Source organism: Salmo salar, chromosome 11 (assembly GCF_965601325.2).
Source record: "Salmo salar chromosome 11, fSalSal1, whole genome shotgun sequence".
In the NCBI taxonomy this organism is placed as follows: Eukaryota; Metazoa; Chordata; class Actinopteri; order Salmoniformes; family Salmonidae; genus Salmo; species Salmo salar.
The window spans coordinates 10,425,768-10,441,953 of record NC_138301.1 but is presented as its reverse complement, the minus strand read 5'-3'; the positions used below and the strand labels follow the sequence as shown (position 1 = coordinate 10,441,953).

The 16,186-nt window shown below is 42.3% G+C and overlaps 1 protein-coding gene across 3 annotated transcripts in view; it reads right to left on the bottom strand.

Moving 5' to 3' along the window:
• Positions 1–16,186, bottom strand: part of LOC106561945 (activating molecule in BECN1-regulated autophagy protein 1A) — a 111,922-nt gene that overhangs the window by 17,602 nt on the left and 78,134 nt on the right. For all 3 annotated transcript variants that reach the window (XM_082957734.1, XM_045689022.2, XM_014126403.3), the window contains 3 exons: positions 14,511–14,699; positions 12,262–12,416; positions 5,144–5,283 (listed from right to left, as the gene is read on the bottom strand). In XM_082957734.1, coding sequence (XP_082813860.1) covers positions 5,144–5,283; positions 12,262–12,416; positions 14,511–14,699 — 484 coding nt within the window. The remainder of the gene's footprint in view (positions 1–5,143; positions 5,284–12,261; positions 12,417–14,510; positions 14,700–16,186) is intronic.

Genomic DNA, 16,186 nt, shown 5'->3' with positions numbered 1-16,186 from the left:
GGTGTTTGGGTTTACAACGAGCCAGAGCTGAAGCCTCAACTGTTTTTGCCAATGGTCTTAAAATGCCTCCATAAAAGGGATAATGAGAGCTCTTCCTCAGGGCTCCTTTACCCAGCATTCTCTGGGTGACTGGCCTGTTCTCCTCCAGCTGTTTCAAACTCCGGCAGGCCACTGCTCCACCTCATGACAGTTAGAGGCATTTATGGGATATCAGTGTGTGATGATGATGATGATACACATACAGTACTATTGAGAGAAGGTGCTGGATATCATGAGTGTGCATCTGGTTTACAAGTCCCTACATTTTCTGCTTCAAATGTAAGAAAGCCACTGTGTAAAGTGAGAAGGAGGAGTGGGATAATCAATTTGAGGATAGATTTCCTCAGGTACCTGTACACGTGAAACCCTGGTTCCAGTCGGATAACTAATCAAAGTCCGCATTTAACCTGACGTAGACCCTGTACTAACTAGCAAGGAATTCCTACCTGTACCATTAGAGAATTTGGCCCGTGAAAAGCTTGCATTTTAGACCTCCAGCACACTAGCTGTGAATCTGAAAGGAAGTACACAATCCAAGAAAAGCTGCCAAGAACAGAATACATGGTGGGAGTAGGATCAAACTCTCAGGAGATAAATAAAGAAATAATATCAACAGTATTAGGACCAATAGGGGGAAAGTTATTATTTTATGAGACTACTTCCCAAACAAGGCCACTCTCTCTCTCCTCTCTCTCTCTCTCTCTCTCGTGTCCTGATCTCATTTCAGTTTCATCAGCAACATCACGTACCTGCTCCCGAGCAAAGCTGATTACAGCACAGCATGCTTAATAAAAAAAAAGAAGAAGTCAAATTGCATTATTTTTCATGCTGTTATTCTATATAATAAATCAGAAAGGCTACACCAGGCATGGACAATTGAATTATGGGGCTGAAAAAAAAATCAATCGCACAACAACCACCTCCATCTGCCAGCGAAATTGGGCTGTAAAATACAAAGTGCTACCCAAATCCCCCAAAACCAGGACAATGGAAGACAACGGAATGTGAGATATTTTGGTGAGGGATGACCAATAAGCTGAGAAATCAGATAGACAGAGACGGTGAGGCGTCTGTGCAACAGCTGAGACTGACAGGCTGCTCTTAGAATACAGCTGTTTCGATTAGGCTTTCTAGGATGGTTGGCCTCTGCCCAACTCGTTCCAGTGCCCCTGGTCCCAGTGCCTTCTGTTGCTAAAGAGGTTACTTTGACTACACAATGACCAATTGGCATTTGGTCAAGGTGAAAAGGTGGCTAACAGTACAAACCTATGGACTGTAGTTGAAACAAATATTAATCAAGAGGATGGTCATCATCAAAGAAAGGGCTGATTGAATTACTAATCCCCTAAACAGTCGATCACCCAAAACGGCTGACAATCATTGTTTGCTCTGATTCATGTCAAACTGAACGCAGTGAGACATTGAGAGGCTGTTTTGGCTTGGAGAGAAATCACCAGTAAAACTGAAATGTGGATGAAAAAAAAGTACACTTCTTCGAGAAAACAAGCAGCCTTAAATAGTTTTTCATCCGAGCAGAAAATGAAATATTATGGGTTGTAGGAAAAGAAAAACAAATCATTGATTGAAGATGTCAGGGTTCTCGTGAATACGTACAGAGCGAGGAAACTGCCTCTTCATCTGAGAAGCCTGCCTGTGGGCAAATCAGAAAACATTTCTCTCACGCTGCTTCAGACTGCCAACACATATGAAGTGCCGGATATTAAAATGCAGCTTAAATTGCTGCTTTCTCAGTAGAGAAGATGACGTGTGCATCGTTGCTGATCCATCTCTACTAGGTATCCTAGAGAGAGGGTGTGTGTACAGTAACATGCTGCCTCGCTACTGAGGTAGTACTGCTATTCGAGGTCCGGCCATATACGAGCTCCTGCTGTAAACCCCCTTAGACATGTTTGATCATGTCATTTACACAACACAAAGAGAATACAAACAAATACAGTGGGGGGAAAAAGTATTTGATCCCCTGCTGATTTTGTACGTTTGCCCAGTTACAAAGAAATGATCAGTCTATAATTTTAATGGTAGGTTTATTTGAACAGTGAGAGACAGAATAACAACCAAAAAATCCAGAAAAACGCACATCAAAAATGTTATAAAATGATTTGCATTTTAATGAGGCAAATAAATATTTGACCCCTCTGCAAAACATGACTTAGTACTTGGTGCCAAAACCCTTGTTGGCAATCCCAGAGGTCAGACGTTTCTTGTAGTTGGCCACCAGGTTTGCACACATCTCAGGAGGGAGTTTGTCCCACTCCTCTTTGCAGATCTTCTCCAAGTCATTAAGGTTTCGAGGCTGACGTTTGGCAACTCGAACCTTCAGCTCCCTCCACAGATTTCATATGGGATTAAGTTCTGGAGACTGGCTAGGCCACTTCGGGACCTTAATGTGCTTCTTCTTGAGCCACTCCTTTGTTGCCTTGGCCGTGTGTTTTGGGTCATTGTCATGCTGGAATACCCATCCACGACCTATTTTCAATGCCCTGGCTGAGGGAAGGAGATTCTCACCCAAGATTTGACAGTACATGGCCCCATCAAATGATGCGGTGAAGTTGTCCTGTCCCCTTAGCAGAAAAACACCCCCAAAGCATAATGTTTCCACCTCCATGTTTGATGGTGGAGATGGTGTTCTTGGGGTCATAGGCAGCATTCCTCCTCCTCCAAACACGGCGAGTTGAGTTGATGCCAAAGAGCTCCATTTTGGTCTCATCTGACCACAACACTTTCACCCAGTTGTCCTCTGAATCATTCAGATGTTCATTGGCAAACTTCAGACGGGCATGTATATGCATTCTTGAGCAGGGGGACATTGCGGGCGCTGCAGGATTTCAGTCCTTCACAGCGTAGTGTGTTACCAATTGTTTTCTTGGTGACTATGGTCCCAGCTGCCTTGAGATCATTGACAAGATCCTCCTGTGTAGTTCTGGGCTGATTCCTCATCGTTCTCATGATCATTGCAACTCCACGAGGTGAGATCTTGCATGGAGCCCCAGGCCGATGGATATTGACAGTTCTTTTGTGTTTCTTCCATTTGCGAATAATCGCACCAAATGTTGTCACCTTCTCACCAAGCTGCTTGGCGATGGTCTTGTAGCCCATTCCAGCCTTGTGTAGGTCTACAATCTTGTCCCTGACATCCTTGGAGAGCTCTTTGGTCTTGGCCATGGTGGAGAGTTTGGAATCTGATTGATTGATTGCTTCTGTGGACAGGTGTCTTTTACACAGGTAACAAGCTGTGGTTAGGAGCACTCCCTTTAAGAGTGTGCTCCTAATCTCAGCTCGTTACCTGTATAAAAGACACCTGGGAGCCAGAAATCTTTCTGATTGAGAGGGGGTCAAATACTTATTTCTCTCATTAAAATGCTAATCAATTTATAACATTTTTGACATGCGTTTTTCTTGATATTTTTGTTGTTATTCTGTTTCTCACTGTTCAAATAAACCTAACATTAAAATTATAGACTGATCATTTCTTTGTCAGTGGGCAAACGTACAAAATCAGCAGGGGATCAAATACTTTTTTTCTCCCACTGTACACATCCTGGGATTCTGGTCTTTATTCCCCTCTTTAAATGATCCCTGCTCAACAGTGTAGTAGGAGATGAGCCACTGATTGCAGCACAACTGCTTCTACCATTAGTAAACACACAGGGATATAATAATTGGTCTCCCGAGTGGCGCAGCGGTCTAAGGCACTGCATCTCAGTGCTAGAGGCGTCACTGCAGACACCTTGGTTCGAATCCAGGCGATGTCACAACTGGTTCCATAGGGCGGCGCACAATCGGCCCTGCGTCGTCTGGGTTTGGCTGGTGTAGGCCGTCATTGTAAATAAGAATCTGTTATTAACTGACTTGCCTAGTTAAATAAAGGTTAAATAAATAAAAAAATATATAAAAAAAGAGGCTTTCCCCAATAGGGATGTGGAGTCAATGCTGCAGTGCTGTACAGTATGTGTGCCTGTGAGTGAGGCAGTATGTCCATTGGGAATACTGTTTGTGTTCTTCCTCTTGTGATGTTTGTTTGGTTATGATGCACCTGTGGTGCTCTGCGTGTGTAGGAATGCTGTTACTGAATTTTACAGATCACAATTAGGGCTTCAGGATATAGATGTGGTTGTAACTCTCTCTTGCATGTACAGTGATTCTCTGGGTAAGATTATTGTTGGATCATTAAAATGGCTGACATAAATTAGAGACAATTTTGCTGTTGATGAAATGCAATGTCTTTAGGGATGTTTTCGATATAATTCCCCAAATTTCCTCTTCAAAATCACATAACATTTGTCTAGACTTAACTATTGCTGTTAGTAAACTTTTGGTTTGTTAGTAAGGTTTGTCATTTCTATGTGTAGAAAATACTATTTGGTCATAATGCACATTTTACTGATGTTGGATGATATCTAAGCTATAGTTTTTGTCCCTTGAAGTAACAATGTAGGCCCGGGGGCTAGGGAGAACAAATCATTCTTCCACTAACACCAGGCAATTTATTTCAGACAGCCAGACAGAACGGAGAAAAACATAACTGAGAAACTTCATGAAGCGTGAGTGAGAACAAGCTCCTCCGACTTGACTTAGCTGATGACATCTGGCTGAATAAGACAGTGGGCGCTCCATCGATCCAACTCTCCCTGCCCTGCCTGCCCTGCCTGCCTGCCTGCCCTGCCTGCCGTGGGTGGGGGAGCTGCCGCCTGCCTTCCCGAATGCCAAATGCTTTAAAGCCATGAGCACTGGGACTCTCGGGCCATTACGTAACCACACAAATGAGGGGATTCTTGTCCTCACCAGCAGAAACATAGATTTATCTAAAGCAGGGATAGAAAACACACTAATTGGCTATTCGTTTTTTCACTGTTTCCATACAAATGTAAAACAAATACATGGCATGTAGAGAAACGTGCTATGGGAGAAATCTAGCCACAGGCCACTCCTGATTTAAACATACTGTGGTAGTGAGAGAAGAGGTAGTGAGGACAAACTTAGTTCTCTAAGCCAGGGGTAGATTGCACTGTGCGAGAGGGAAAGCAAGAAAGAGAGAAAGAGAGAAACAGAGGTACTGTACAAAGAGTGTGTAGTGCAGACTTACACAGGTCTGCAGATGACGAGGTCACCCTTGTTGGTACCGTAGGCAAGACCCAGGCCAGGTTCTGGGAGCCAGCGGGCCGAGTTGATGCTGACGTGTCTCCGCTGATCAGCGGCCATGGGGTACACCACATCAAACATTCTCTGAAGGGAATGGGGACATATGGAAAGAAATCAATTACAACCACAGCAAAGAGTACCACTATTGTCCCAATATGATACAACCCCAACATCTTTTCAACAACAACAAAAAAGACAGTCATTTTATTGCATTAGCGCCGTCTTCTAATGAGCTTTATCTTTCACATTAGATTAGCATGTTATCGCATATTCATTAATTTCATGTTAATATATCGGTTATCAATTAACCCGATGATTCAGAACCTAAGACATAATCCGTTACCAGTGTGGGAATAGCAGAACAATGCTGGAACTTTAGTCTGTCTGCTGAAGTGCTGATTTAGTGTTGTAGAGTCTGCCTTGTCAGAAAGTAGAGAGCCGCTCCTTAGCGGTTGGCTGTTCCCGCAATTGAATCAAGTTCAGGAGAGACATTGTTGGAGTGCTCATTTAAGAGCAGTCAACTTGGCTTGTCACGCTACTTCTCAATATGACTAGCCAAAACTGCTGCTATGACAACCATATCAGGTGACAGACACGGGTACTACTTCCTGCCTCTGCGTTGTCTGCCTCTTACCTTATGAAGCGAAGATGAATGACCACATATACCAGTCTGTCTACATCTGCATACAAATTTTACACCACAGACAAAATAGGGAGAAATAACAAAGGAGAGGGGGAAAAAGCGGTTTCATTCATCTCCAAACGTAGGAGCAAGACAGAATAATTGGGGATCTGCATAAGAGCTGTCAGCTCAGAGAGCCTCATTGGACTGTGTACGCTGCCATGACTTGGGCAGTGTGTCAGTTGTGCTCGCAGGGAATGCAAAATGTTCATCGTACAAATTCAGAACACATCTAACACGGTTCCCCTTTTGCAAGAGTCATGTAAGAACAAAAAACAACAAGTTACATACACTACCGTTCAAAAGTTTGGGGTCACTTAGAAATGTCCTTGTTTTTTGTCCATTAAAATCAGATCAAATTGATCAGACATACAGTGTAGACATTGTTAATGTTGTAAATGACAATTGGAGCTTGACCAGTCTCAACGTCAACAGTGAAGAGGCGACTCCGGGATGCTGGCCTTCTAGGCAGAGTTGCAAAGAAAAAGCCCTATCTCAGACTGGCCAATAAAAATAAAATATTAAGATGGGCAAAAGAACACAGACACTGGACGTTGAAGAGCATCCTGGAGTCGCCTCTTCACTGTTGACGTTGAGACTGGTGTTTTGCAGGTACTATTTAATGAAGCTGCCAGTTGAGGACTTGTGAGGTGTCTGTTTCTCAAACTAGACACTCTAATGTACTTGTTCTCTTGCTCAGTTATGCACTGGGGCCTCCCACTCCTCTTTCTATTCTGGTTAGAGCCAGTTTACGCTGTTCTGTGAAGGGAGTAGTACACAGCGTTGTACGAGATCTTCAGTTTCTTGGCAACTTCTCGCATAGCCTTCATTTCTCAGAACAAGAATAGACTGATGAGTTTCAGAAGAAAGGTCTTTGTTTCTGGCCATTTTGAGCCTGTAATCGAACCCACAAATGCCGACGCTCCAGATGCTCAACTTGTCTGAATGGCAGTTTTATTGCTTCTTTAATCAGAACAACAGTTTTCAGCTGTGCTAACATAATTGCAAAAGGGTTTTCTAATGATCAATTAGTCTTTTTAAATGATAAACTTGGATTAGCTAACACAACGTGTCATTGGAACACAGGAGTGATGGTTGCTGATAATGGGCCTCTGCACGCCTATGTAGATATTCCATTAAAAATCATCAATTTCCAGCTACAATAGTCATTTACAACATTAACAATGTCTACACTGTATTTCTGATCAATTTGATGCTATTTTAATGGACAGAAAATCTGTTTGAAAAAACGACCAAAAAACCCCAGCGTTGAACGAGAAACTGAAGATCTCGTACAACGCTGTGTACTACTCCCTTCACAGTTTGAGAAACAGACACCTCCCACCTCAACTGGCAGCTTCAATAAATAGTACCCGCAAAACACCAGTCTCAACGTCAACAAAAAGAAAAGATTAAGATGGGCAAAAGAACACGGGCACTGGACAGAGGAACTATATTAAAAAAAAACAGGTCGCTAGGTGTAGGCAAGACCATAAGCAAATAGGTCAACTGGGATATGACTAAAGAGATAATCAGGGTGATATTTCCACAAATAGACAGGTATTTTCCTTTCCATGGTAGCAAGATCTTATCTATTTTTGCAAACTCTCTATTAAAATTGATTGGAGTGAGATAATTTATTTCTTTCGGGATATGTATACCGAGTATGTCCACATCACCATCAGACCATTTTATTGGTAAACTACACGGTAATGTAAATGTTGTATTTGTTTGTGATCCAACACATAATATAGTACACTTGTTGGTTTTAATCAAGAGAGGATAGAAAAAGTATCTAGATCCTCTATGAGGCTGTAGAGGGATCCAAATTGTGGATTTAAAAAAAAAAACATGAATCAGCGTACAATGACACTTTTGTATTTAAGCCCTGGATTTCTAAACCCTTAATATTATTTTTGGATCTGATTTTAACAGCTAACATTTCAATGGCAATAACAAAATAGATATGCTGATAGTGGACAATGTTGTTTTACTCCTCTAGAAAGTTTAAAACTTTGAGAAGTAGCCATTATTTACTATTTTACACAAAGGGCTACTATACATGATTTTAACCCATTTTATAAAAGATTCTCCAAAATGTAAATATTCCAGGCATTTATAAACTCAGCAAAAAAATAAACGTCCTCTCACTGTCAAATGCTTTTATTTTCAGCAAACTTAACGTGTAAATATTTGTATGAACATAAGATTCAACAACTGAGACATAACCTGAACAAGTTCCACAGACATGTGACTAACAGAAATTGAATAATGTGTCCCTGAACAAAGGGGGGCGGGGTCAAAATCAAAAGTAACAGTCAGTATCTGGTGTGGCCACCAGCTGCATTAAGTACTGCAGTGCATCTCCTCCTCATGGACTGCACCAGATTTGCCAGTTCTTGCTGTGAGATGTTACCCCACTCTTCCACCAAGGCACCTGCAAGTTCCTGGACATTTCTGGGAGGAATGGCCCTAGCCCTCACCCTCCAATCCAACAGGTCCAAGACGTGCTCAATGGGATTGAGATCCGGGCTCTTCACTGGCCATGGCAGAACACTGACATTCCTGTCTTGCAGGAAATCACGCACAGAACGAGCAGTATGGCTGGTGGCATTGTCATGCTGGAGGGTCATGTCAGGATGAGCCTGCAGGAAGAGTACCACATGAGGGAGGAGGACGTCTTCCCTGTAACGCACAGCATTGAGATTGCCTGCAATGACAACAAGCTCAGTCTGATGATGCTGTGACACACCGCCCCAGACCATGACAGACCCTCCACCTCCCAATCGATCCTGCTCCAGAGTTCAGGCCTCGGTGTAACGCTCATTCCTTCGATGATAAACGCAAATCCGACCGTCACCCCTGGCGAGACAAAACCGCGACTCGTCAGTGAAGAGCACTTTTTGCCAGTCCTGTCTGGTCCAGCGACGGTGGGTTTGTGCCCATAGGAAACGTTGTTGCCGGTGATGTCGGGTGAGGACCTGCCTTACAACAGGCCTACAAGCCCTCAGTACAGCCTCTCTCAGCCTATTGCAGACAGTCTGAGCACTGATGGAGGGATTGTGCCTTCCTGGTGTAACTCGGGCAGTTGTTACAATCCTGTACCTGTCCCGCAGGTGTGATGTTCGGATGTACCGATCCTGTGCAGGTGTTGTTACATGTGGTCTGCCACTGTGAGGACGATCAGCTGTCCGTTCTGTCTCCCTGTAGCACTGTCTTAAGCGTCTCACAGTACGGACATTGCAATTTATTGCCCTGGCCACATCTGCAGTCCTCATGCTTCCTTTCAGCATGCCTAAGGCACGTTGACGCAGATGAGCAGGGACCCTGGGCATCTTTCTTTTGGTGTTTTTCAGAGTCAGTAGAAAGACCTCATTAGTGTCCTAAATTTTCATAACTGTGACCTTAATTCCCTACCATCTGTAAGCTTTTAGTGTCTTAACGACCATTCCACAGGTGCGTGTTCATAATTGTTTATGGTTCATTGAACAAGCATAGGAAACAGTGTTTAAACCCTTTACAATGAAGATCTGTGAAGTTATTTGGATTTTTACAAATTATCTTTGAAAGACAGGGTCCTGAAAAAGGGACGTTTCTGTTTTTGCTGAGTTTATATAAACTCCAGTTGTACTTTATCAAAGTCAGCTATGAACACCAGGCCTGGTTTCCCAGATTTTTCATCGCGTTCTATTATTTCAAGTATTTGTATTATATTACCTCCAATGTATTTTCCATGTAAAAAAATGAGGATGAATAATATCCAACAATACCTTTTAAATTCTATGCGCTAAGCATTTTGCAAGAATTGTAAAAGGCCTCCAGTTTTTTTTATGGACTGGATCTTTATATTTACCACTTGGATCCTGTTTCAGTAATAATGAAATCTGACCTTGTTGAGTGTCTGATAATCTACCATGTATATAGGTAGATATATACAGTACAAAAAAAAACAAAAAAACTGCATGAAATGAAATGTATGCATTAACTACTGTAAGTCGCTCTGGATAAGAGCGTCTGCTAAATGACTAAAATGTCAAATGTATAGGAGTGGTTAAAACATGCTAATAATGGTCCTCTGAGTATATCAAAAAAGGTTTGGTATACTTCCACTGGTATGCCATCCAGCCCTGGAGTTTTCCTGGACTTAAAGGCTTTAATTGCGTCAAGAAGTTACTCCTCTGTAATTTGGCCTTCACATGAGTCTTTCTGTACAGCTAGTTAATTTGACATTATTCATATAAAAAACATACATACAATTAGCTTTGGCTTTCAAAATATTGTTTGGTGAATCATGGGTGACTGTCATTTGTAACAAGCTTCAGTAAATTATTTTTGGTAGCATTTCTATGTTGAAGATAAAAAAATATAAAAAAATTGTGCATTTTCCCATATTCCATCCAGTTTGCTTTATTTTTATAATATATTACACTTGATCTTGAATAAGTTCCTCTATTTATTTTTGTTTTTCCTCTAACTTATTCTGACCCTCTAGGGTACAGTTTTTATTGCTATTTATCTGTACTGTTAGTCCTCGTATTTCCTTTGTTAATATGGACTCTTGACCTAAATTGCTTTTGTTTTATAGATGAGTACTGAATTGCATGGCCTCTAAAGGCACATTTAAAAAGTGTCCCATACAATAAGGGGATCTGCTGTACCTATGTTATGTCGGAAAAAGTCAGTTATAAATTCTTCTGTCCTAGTTAAAAACAAGTTATCATCCAATAGGCTTTGATTAAATTTCCAATATCCTCTCCCACATGTAAATTATGTAAGAGTAATATAAATGCCAAACACCTCTTAGTTCACTTCAAAATCAGAGATGGGCTTTCATGCGCCGTGTGGCAGCTTTAAAAACAAAAACAATATTCACAATTTGTTCAATTAGATTTCGCTAATTATGGCTCTCTTCAGACCATGTAACTGTTCAGTTACAAAACTTATGTCACAACAATTTCACCACTGGCAATGTGAGAAGTTGGGAGTTAGAAGAGTTACTGGTGCTGCACTCCCCCAACCCCAAAGTTAAAATGTCACCTCAATTATCATATAGCCTAGTTGCCAGGGCTACAAAAATTGGGAGGGACGGAGAACAGTCTCACAAACAGCAAGAGGCAGAGGGAGAAACAGAAAGTGGCACCCTGGTGTTGTTTACCCAGCCAAGTCATTAAAAGCTGCCCAGGCAGCGGGGTCCTGCTTCCTGCTTTCATCAAGGCCTCTGAGGGCTGGCTCTGGGGTGGCCATGGGACACTGGGCTGTGTTCTGGGTCACTGGGATGTCACAGATGGATCCCTGGTTCCAAGCCCTGCATCATACACACTTTACCCCTCATCCTTCATACACTACCTATCACAACCCCTGTTACATTCTGATACATGTACAGCCAAAACAGAGTCACATATGGAGCCTCCAAACACAGAAAACGTTCAAAGACTCTTCATTACTATTTAAGTGTGGCACATTGTGCGATTGTGTAAACGGTGTGGTACATTCTCTAAATGGTCATCTGGATTATTAAAAAAATGGTTGCCTCAACAACAACAACAAAAACATGTTTCACAGTGCTGTTGATCAACGATCATCAAGACTGTAACAGCAGACAAGTTCCTCTGAAAGAGGAAAGGGAACACACTGTAGTGTGGTCTGCCAAAGGGCCATGAGAGATCACGGGGTCGATTAAAGACTAAATGAGATGTGCATAACCATGATTCTACTTGGGGTCTAGCCACAGAAGTCTCTCAATTACACTAGCTCACTTTGTACTGCTGGAATATAAAATGCTAGAGCCAGCACCTGGAGGCGTGTGAAAATTCTCTGATTGTAAGCCCATTTTCTACCCCCATCTCGTTGGAAAATAAAGATATTTGGTACCTTCAGAATCCAGTTAAAGTAGAGTCAATGCAGGCTCTGCCAGCACTGGGTTGATTGTTTGGGGTTGCTAATCTGGCTGGCCATTGTGAGAGGGCTGGAGCTCCGAGGGTATTATTGAGCTACTGTGCTGCATTGAATTGTAATGTCTGTCTCACGTTCCGGCTCAGTTGGTTAGAGATAATGGGGGTGGGTGGGTGGGGGTGGGGATCTATTGTTCATCCCCCCCCCAAATGATGGAGTTAAAGTAGCTATTTATAAAGAGTCATACTCTTTGCCAGCCAGAAGAAGCTTATCATTTACAATGTTCTTTACCTCCAGATTTGGGAGGTTTCATTTGGTTACCGTCACCCTGAAGATGCTTACAGATGATTTGGTTCTAGGTTCTTGCTGGCATTTTCAAGTTCAATGCAAATCAACCAGAGTCAAGACGCATTGATGAAAGCACAAATAAATGGCATAATACCTTGTTGTTCCTGAAATTCCAAAGGCTTAACGTTGGCCAAACTCACCCTCATGGAAGTCTCTCCACCATGGGGCTGCTGCAGGCGTAACACTTGCGCTACCATGTGGTCTGTGTTGTGATGGAGCAGGATCCGGCGAGAGGCCAAGCCCACCATCACGTAGTGGCCCATTGGGGACAGGCTGACAGAAATGGCATTAGGACCTAGACAAAGAAGAGATGGTTAGGCTACTTTACGTCGAGCATGGACGGGTTTGGCATATAAACTTAAAGCAAATATTGAACACCTTTTGTCATGGTTTTACTTGAGGGCCTAAAAACAGTATTTACAGTCTGACTGAAACACTCAACAGGAACCATTAAATTAAACTGTCCTGCCTTCTCTGATGCCTTAGATGCCTGCTACTGTACAAGCAGGCTAATGCAAGTCATGTTTCATTTCCTAACAAACCAGTGAAGTATTTCTTAAATGAATGGTTTTAATGGTTTTTGACGACAGATGAATGTTTGTTCCCACTTGAGAAACATACGGTAAAACAACCTCTCTCATTAAAGACAACCATTTGGAAACCGATGCTATTATCCAGTTAGGAATCTGGATTATATCCAAAATGGAATGCAACTTGCACCTGCTAAAAATCTAAAAGGTATATTTGTGTACTTGAGTAAGCTATTGCCTAGTCTTAATGATTGGTAAGTGTTGTCCTGCTCGCAAGAGTAGATTAACTGTGAATTACTGTGTTCACAGCTACTTTGGGCCCAGACCTGCTCTAAATAACTTGCTTGGAATTTATGGCTAAGCTAATTAAGTAGGCCTCCCACATTCCCATTCTACTTACCACCAAAAAATGGTTGCTTAGACTAAAGCTTTAATTTGCCTTTTTCAATCTTCATGCTTAATACGGCTTCATTAATAGATTAAAACTTACACAATACTGCTGAAATATATATATATTTTTTTATTTGACCTTTATTTAACTAGGCAAGTCCATTAAGAACAAATTCTTATTTACAATGACGGCCTACCCCAGCCAAACCCCAATCACGGCCGGTTGTGATACAGCCTGGAAACGAACCAAGGTCTGTAGTGACGCCTCTAGCACGGAGACGCAGTGCCTTAGACCACAACGCCACTCGGGAGCTCAAAAGGGGACTTTAAAGATTCAATCTGTAAGATTGATATGACAGCACTAAATGACAGCACAGAATATATATTTCGAAGCACTCCTTAAAGTCCATGTGCCGGGGGGGGGGGGGGAAGAGATATTTTTGGCCTTACTACAATTATATTTCATACATGTATGGTCATGTGAAATTGTCCAATAAGACCCCATTGAGTTGTTTGGCTGCCATATTGGAAAAAAGGCTTCTATGGGGTTAATGCGGAAATTCTGTGATGGCCCAGTATCTACAAATCTTTTTTCTAGTTGTGTGCACAATTTGGTGCCTCTATCACCAAAGTTACAATCCAAAAACATAGCGGCCCCATTACTAGGGATGGGCACGGTTATTTGAATACTCGAAAATCCGAGCGGACGTTAGTCTTCGATTACCTGCGAGGGTGTATTCATTTATTATATATCTGATATTGCAACATACAAGGATATACCAGGGCATTCAACATTTTTATAAAACAAAAGTTTCACAGTTTTTATGAGTGAGCCCCATTAAAAAAAACTTCCGGTAGACTAGGCTACACACTTTTCAAGCATGTAACTTACTGTCGTCAATCAAAGCAGCACTACAGTCTGAGGCTCCATGCGTAGAAAGTAAAGTGGGAGATTTCTAATCAATGCAAAATGGAATTACAATTACAGAATTAAGGTGGCTAAATGAGAAGGGGTAGGCTACAATGATTAACCGTTGTTTAATATGGAGTTGTTGTAGACAAGGACGGAGATCGCGGCAAAATAGCATAAATGATCCTTGCTAGCTTATTCAAATAGATGTGATGCAGTCAAGACAGACACTACCAGATGAGGCGATAGATAACCTATCACAGCAACAAGTTTATCTAATTTGTGCGAGTCGGTTTGGCTACTTTCTTCCTCTCTCCCCCTCCGTGTCAGACACACCGGCCCCTGTTTTGGGCCCCTGGCTCATGGACTATTTATGGGCCACCGTGTTACTTTAGAACAGGGGTGTCAAACTCATTCCATGAAGGGCCTAGTGTCTACTGGTTGTTTTTTTCTTTCCTTTCCATTTCAATCAAGTACAAGGGAGGAGAAAAAACCCGCAGATACTCGGCCCTTCGTAGAATGAGTTTGACACATGTGCATAATAGAGACAATGACTCACCGAATCTCTTGGAGTAGAGCATCTCTCCCAGGTTGTGAGGCGCCAGAGAGTAGATAGCCAGGATGCCCTCGTCTGGGAAGCCCCGCTGGCTGCTGGGTATGAACACAGCCAGGAGCTGCCCGTCTGCAGAGATGTCACAGCTGGCGTCATTGTAGATCTTGCAGTTCTGCACCAGCACATTGACAGAGGCTGCAGTGGAGGAGACAGACAGATGTGAGCGTTCAGTTTCACACATCTCCCACTGTGTACATGTCTGGTGCACATCAACTATACAAAAGAGGGCATGCTGTAAAACAGGTGAATGTCTCAGAAGTTTGAAGGGAGAATGCAAGGAGAAGAAAGGTTGACATCAGCATTCAATCATATTTTGTTGCTCTCAGACAGCGGGGATAAATGTTGGTTAACAATACTGGTCATATTATTCACACTCAAGTAAGCCCTTAACTAGTCCATATTGCATTGACATAGTAAATTGCTTAAAAAAAAAGAAAGTATAGTTCCCATTTCCAATAAACTTCCAGACGGCATTGCTAAGAAAACAAATGCTAATTTCAGTCTGTTCAAAAATATTTCCCGAAAGTTAGACTTGAAATAGGCATTGAATATTTATTTTGGCATTGATCTTAATGTTACATTCCAACATCCGGCATCATCCCTTCCCGTCTCCCTAGAGGAGGCAACAATCCAAAACATGATTAAGTCATTTCTCAAAGAAGGCTGAGAGCGGCGGCTATATTAACACATAACTCCCCTCCAAGTGTTGAGATACTGTAAGGAGAAGGGAAGTGATACCGTTAATGACTATACTGGCAACCTGATGTATTGATGGAAATAGGCTAAATAAAATGCATTCCATTTTTAGAGGGGAAACTATCCGCAAGCACATTGGCAATGTCGTGCAATTTAGATTGTATCAGCCATTCAACATCAACAAGAAAAAACAGCTCTCCTAAAAGCTAAGGGTCCCAAATAAGAGTAGAAAACGGTTAGTGTTTCTTTTACAAAGAAAGGGTACCCTTACGGCAAGCTGTGTCAAAGCGTACAAATTGGTCACATACAGCAGGCAGTAGAGGGATATCATCAGTTAGCTGTTAGCAGACCACGCTCCAGTTCCTCTAGCTGGTTATTCCCTGCCTACACCTTGGTTGAGGGAGCAGAGCTCTCCTTCCAATAACCTAGCCCAAGAATGTCTGTCATGGAACCAATACCAGTGGTCTACTTGGGTCCAGTGAGGACCATGGTGATGGCTGGTGAGGGATGTGGTGAGGGAGGGGTGGACAGCATGCATAGTGTATGGCCAATACACGGGGTGATCACAGCTGCTTGTGGAGAAGATTGAAGCTGGGCCATGATAATTAAGTAAAGCAGTGAAGTAGTAGCAATGTAGGGCCGGGGCCTTGGGGGACAGACCCTGTGTTTTCCTCTGTGACAGCGTTATGAGCTCAATCCATCTAGCACAGCTAAATGGACAGAGTGGGCATGCCATGCCTGCCTAGTGAAGCAGCAACTTGAGTACGTCCATTTGTGCTTTCACAAACAAACACACGTAACTTGTATAGGGTACACTGTATGCAATGTATGAGTAACAGAGAGTTGAGCACAGTTGTCAATTAAAATGTTGAGAAATTCACTAGCCTCCAGATAACATTTGTCTACACGGTTCTAGATTTCAGTTA